The sequence below is a fragment of the Orcinus orca genome, chromosome 17, assembly GCF_937001465.1.
Source record: "Orcinus orca chromosome 17, mOrcOrc1.1, whole genome shotgun sequence".
NCBI classification, from domain to species: domain Eukaryota; kingdom Metazoa; phylum Chordata; class Mammalia; order Artiodactyla; family Delphinidae; genus Orcinus; species Orcinus orca.
Window position 1 is genome coordinate 49219802 of NC_064575.1, and position 6000 is coordinate 49225801.

The following is a 6000-nucleotide window of genomic DNA, read 5'->3' on the forward strand; positions in this document are numbered from 1 at the left end:
TAGGCATACAAGGGATAGATGGCTTACAGAAAATGTGACTGGTTCCACTTTCCCAAAAGCATGCACATAATATAAAACGACTATGGTCCGACCTCTCAGAATGTAGCATTTGTTTAAAATTTGCTGACAGTATCTTGAACTGTGTGCCTCTGTGGAAAATTTTGATATGTCAGAAGGGACCATTTTACAAAAGGTCTAGACCAGTGACACAAAGACCATAGCTCTTTAAAAGTCTGATTTCTAATTTGGTAAGTTATATCATATAGAAATATAAGAAATATGAATGACCATGAAATTCTGCATGGTTCGTTTATATACTCATTCAAAAAATGTATTGAGAACCTACCACAGTGCCACACACTAGTTAAGGTTCTGGGGACACATCAAAGAACAAAGCAGACAAAAAAATCTCTGCCTCTATGGAGGCTACATATTTAATGAGACAGCTTTACACAAGAACCTGAATTACTGTTAAGAGAAAGAATTTGTAACAGTCTGGTACTAAAAATCTTAACCATACTTCCTATTTGGACTTGATGCTTTTAATTCCCTGAGAGTATTTTGACATAAAAGAATGCAGTCTCAATACATACATAGGACTTCCCTCATAGCGCAGTGGTTAAGAATCCGCCTGCCAATGCAAGGGACACGGGTTCGAGCCCTAGTCCGGGAAGATCCCACATGCCGCAGAGCAGCTAAGCCCGTGAGCCACAACTACTGAGCCTATGCTCTAGAGCTCCCGTACCTAGAGCCCGTGCTCCACAACAAGAGAAGCCACTGCAATGAGAAGCCCGCGCACCACAATGAAGAGTAGCCCCCGCTCACCGCAACTAGAGAAAGCCCACGTGCAGCAACGAAGACCCAGCGCGGCCAAAAATATATAAATAAACTAATTTTTTTAAAAATACATACATAAATTTAATAGTAAGACTGCAAAGGGTCACATGACATTTTGATGTTTTACTTAATAAGTCATTTTCAGAAGCCATCTTGTAAAGGATATTTGAGTCCTTCTGTGATTTAATATAGGTAAGTGAGAGAATGGGGGGGAAAGAGATTTAAAATGAGTACTGAACTTTTGGGTATGAAATAAATACAGGAAACATTATTAAAGTTGAACCAAGCAACATAAATGCAGCTTCAGATACCTGAGATAGGAAGAAGGAATTCTAGTAGTTACCTGGGTGCACACCTGCCTCTTGTTTCCTTTCCCGTTGTGCTTTCTTGAACCCATGGAGCCTGGAAGAACAAGGGGCAAGAGAAACATGACTTACCCTTGTTTCTGTATTCAAAATAATCATCACAGGTAGAGCTAAAGGGTGAGATGATCTCTTACTCATCTGTTACAGCCTCAAGGCACTGTAGGTGTTGGAGTTTCTGTTGTTACCTGTCCTGAACATTCATTAACAGTCAGGCCTCATTCAGGCAAAACAGTTAGTTTACCTCTCTGCTCAGAGGTTGCAGAGGAGAAGGAAGATTCAAGAGTTCAGGCCCTACGCATTATGACTTCACTACCAGACTCAATAAAACTCTGACGATTTGGACCTGAGTTTTACTAGTTGCTTTAATAGATAAGACTCTAGTAGCCATAGTCTGCTGTATCTGAGGCCATCTTTTTCCTTGGGGAGGAAACTGAACCTATTGCTGCTGCTGTTTGAGATATCTCTAACTCTTGAGAAGAACAAAAGGGAGTATCACCTACTGGTAGTTCAGAAATTTGCTATTTTCTTTTTGCCTTCACATGAAAAGGTTTTGAGGAGGTGAGAGTTAGTGGGAAGTGGGCAGAAGCATTGAATACCAAAACATAAAAAAATCCTGTTACTTGTAATGAAAAAGAAAAATGTAAAAGTTAATGAAAATGGAATTATTCACTCATGTGAAATTCAGTAAACATCTTGTGATTTTACACATTTATCCATTTTTATCCCAACCTGTATTTGTGGATATTGTAAATAAAGACTTATTTGGTTATGTGTCACTAGAGGGCAGGCATGAGTTGTAGCGCTTCTGCTGATAAATTATTTGGCAACCATGTTCATATTACTGCTATACAGCCTCTTGTATTACTATGATATTTATTTTTATTTGAAATTTGTAATGAAAATCTAAGATAATTTCATTTCAAAATAGCCTATCAAGACTCTTCCACCTGCTATTTCTACCGAGCCATCTGTTATTTTATCAAAAAGTGATTCTGACAAGAGCTCTTCCCAAGTGCCACCGATGCTACAAGAAACAGATAAATCCAAGTCGAATACTAAGCAAAATAGTGTGCCTCCTTCACAGAGTAAGTAATTCTCATTTTTGGTTCTTTTGGTGTTCTCTGTACTGTCTATAAGTGTTACTATCTTAAAAGTCTAATGGATTACTTATTAGAGCATCCCTTTCCTCCTTTGTGAAGATTCCTTGGACCCTTGTGGACCTCAGTTGGGAGGGCCAGGGAGCTGAAATCACTTCAGGCAAGAATAGGTGGCCAAGGACATACACAGAGGAGGGCTATGCCTGCCCTTACTTGCCCAGTCCCTCCCTTTTTCTGTGCACATGTTCTTGAGACTGCAAATTGTTCTGTGCCCTTTTTTTTCCACCTCTTTTTCTCCCTTTAGCTACCTTTAGTGTCCATTTTACCCACTTTCACTTTTATTACTTAGATTGAGTCTTTTAAACAATGGTTTTTCTAGGTCAAAACTGGTGAAATAATATCCATATCGTTAAACCAAATAATACAGAGGAAAGGAAAAGAGGAAGGCAGCCAGAGAATATCCTGAAAAACATGTAACTAGAACTTGAAAATGTAAACATAAAATGTGAGGCATCGTTAGTGGATCTCAAAGCATGTTTTTATTGATACTACTTTCATATTTTTGAAACAGAACAATATTTACTGTCCTCCTAACTCTCTCTCTCTTTTTTTTCCCCCCCTTTTAGCCAAGTCTGAAACTAGTTGGGAATCTCCCAAACAAATAAAAAAGAAGAAAAAAGCCAGACGGGAAACGTGAATATTTTTTTTCCTGAATTGGACATGTGTTTGCAAACACTGTCTTGAAGATTATGCTGTTTATGCAATAATTTGTGAACATGTACAGAGTTTTATATAAATTTAAACCAATTTTTAAAACAAAACTGTGAACACAACCACCGTAAAAATGGAATCAAAGGAAAGTTAATTTATGAAATTAAGAGGTCAGCAGAATTGGAAGACACTTGGGGAAAGTCTTTTCAATCTAACAAGAACGATCTTAATTTAAGAATATTATCCTGGTTTTACAACAGTGCCCTGTTTACAACAGATTGTGCCCTGTCTCATCTGCAGCTGAGGAATAAAGGATTCTGATTAGAGAGAGGGTTGCCTACATATTCGTAGGCAGCTTCTTGGATCTTATGCACGGAACTTAAACCATTTGAATCTGTTTTATGCTTAAATCAAAGTGCTTTGATCAAATGCATAATCTGCCATATCTTTACATATTTGTTGGTAGCAATTTGTATTAAAGAAATCACAAGTGCAAATAAAAAGTCATTTATCGTTTGTTTAACTAAACTGTCATGGTTTAGTTTACAATTTTTAAAAAGTTCTTAAAACATTCAAAATGCAGTTGACACTTGTATGGCTTATGAAGTTATTTTTGATAGTCTTACTTTACTTGAATTGTTCAAAGTACAGTATATTTTAAGTTAAGAAAGGTAAACTATATATTTGTTTTATACTTTTAAGGTTCAGACTCACAAATAATGCTCTTGTTGATGATTTGAAAACTTTCAGGCAAAATCCACCTTACATTTTTTCCTTTCCCTAGCAATTACTTTTTTTTCCAGCACCAACTCTTCATCATTACTAATACTTTTTTGACTTTAAAAATGAAATCTTTCACAAACTAGTTATACAGACAGAACTTTGATTATATGATGGAGAATGAAAAACTAAAGTCAGACAGCTTTAATTGACATTGTCAAGACCTCCAGTTATCAGGAATACATTTTTTTACTGCCTTAACCTGTAGTGCGTAGAATATGCATCAATTTCTTGAAGGGGATTCGTGTTTTTATAAGAATTTTCATGTAATTATTGCAATCGTGATCAAATAAGGAACGTTTCCTGCTTGAAACTGTATTGATTTAAATGATGTGTGAGATGTTTCACCATTTTCAGGCACTGTGTAATTCTATTGTAATAAACTGGCAGGTATCTTTGTAACTATAAATAGTGCATGCTCAGCCATGTACACTGTAAATAGCCTTTACCAAACGTGTTTGACAAGGACCATAATTAACATCACTTAGTGAATTGTGATAAAGAAAAAAAGCCATGATTTATTCGATGTGATTGGCTTAATTGTTTTCCTGTGGCGCCAAGAATGAAACTGTTTAACAGCTGTAACCAATGGTACTGATCTGTCCATCCAATCTTGTCTTTATTATATTTGACTGTGGTTTGATAGTATTGCATTGTCACACTAGGAAAGCTAAAGAAACAAAATGCTTTTAGTTTTGCTGAAGACTGGCCTTATTAATGGACAGCTTTCCTAACAAGTGATTATTAACTTTTATCAGGTGTTAACATCTGTTTCAGGAACATGGCAGTATGTTTACATGTCAGAAGTTTTGTTTAATTCTATATTTCTAAATTGATTTGTTTAAATAAATTCAGCAAATGGATAGCATTGTTTTTATTTGCTTCAATATCGGGGTAAATAAGCTAAAGTGCCAGGAGTGGATTTCTTCAAATGACTGTGCTCTGTTCGCTTTATATAGATGCTTCCTAAAGAGATCCAAGGATTCCTACATTGCAGCACTTTGTAAAGGTATCACAAAGGAGAATTGAATAGGGAGTCTGTGTAATTTTAGAATGTGCCAAAAGATCTATGCTCAACAAATTGAATTGAACTCTCTCAACTCTACCTCACCATTTCTTTATTTTAGAATTGTGTTGGCTATGTCGAATGCCGGACTTTATTTCTCCAGCTTAGTATCTCTCATTCAACCACCAACACCAGTGTTAGAAACACCATCTTTTGAGGGCAGATTCGGTGTTGAGACGGAGAAGTGCACTGCTAAATTGGGGTGGATCCAGGATGGAGATACCTGTCCCTTCTCTCTGGCTCAAGAACTAGGGCATGGATTTTTATCTTTTAAGAGATGGCAGCTATGAGTGATAAAATTAGTAAGTTCATTCTCTTACACATGAGTGAGATGCAAACTCTTGCACAAAGTATCATTGTTCATCGCTCTTCACTTGTTACATAAAGTTGTTTATGTGACATGAAAGCAGTTTCTGGCGTCTGAACAGAAGAACTGTTTTCCAACATAAACTCAGAAGGCAATAAAATCAAGGTAATGATTCAGGGGAGAGAGGGGAGCCTGTTGTCCTTTGGAGGCTTGGATTAGATGCTCCCCAAACCACTAGTAGGGAGATAAGTGATCCCTTCAGGCTTTGTAAGGGCTGGAGGGGACCCTTGTTCTGATTAGCAAACAAAGCCTCCTAGAGAAACTACTAAAACTCTCATCCTGACCTGTCTGCCCGTGCTTAACTGAATGAAAATCCTTCCCTGTTCTGGAGCAGGGAGTAGTGGGTTAGGAATTCCCCAGACTGGAATCCTACCTCTCTGTATCCTGAATTGAGCAAAACAATAGTTGAGAGAGTCCAAAAAACAAGTATTGAAATAAAATGTCATTAATGTAATTGACCGTGTTTACTTTGTGCATGCATTTTATTGGGCGGGCAGTGGGAATGACTCATCTGAATCTAATGGTATTATTTCATAGGCTAATCCAGTTTGTACTGGGGTTAAAGATATTGAAGGGCAATATTTAACTACAGAGTTTAGTTTTTCTTAATTACAAACAGTCCTCTATTAATAGAGTGTGAAATATCTTTCAAAATTTAGAATTTAGGATGTCTAACAGATGTCTTAAGACGTTCCTATAAGCTCATTGCACAAACTGGAATTACTTTCCAAAAGACTTAGGGAATGCAAATATGTTATTTGTAAAATGCATTGAGTA

General features: G+C 36.8%; 1 protein-coding gene across 7 annotated transcripts in view; it reads left to right on the top strand.

Annotated features, from left to right (window-relative positions):
- The window catches only part of MTDH (metadherin), a 52998-nt gene extending 48345 nt beyond the window's left edge, over positions 1-4653 (top strand). For all 7 annotated transcript variants that reach the window (XM_033438237.2, XM_033438236.2, XM_033438241.2 and 4 more), the window contains 2 exons: positions 2131-2287; positions 2926-4653. In XM_033438237.2, the coding sequence (XP_033294128.1) occupies positions 2131-2287; positions 2926-2996 (228 nt within the window). In that variant the 3' untranslated portion in view covers positions 2997-4653. The remainder of the gene's footprint in view (positions 1-2130; positions 2288-2925) is intronic.
- The last annotated feature ends 1347 nt before the right edge of the window (positions 4654-6000 follow it).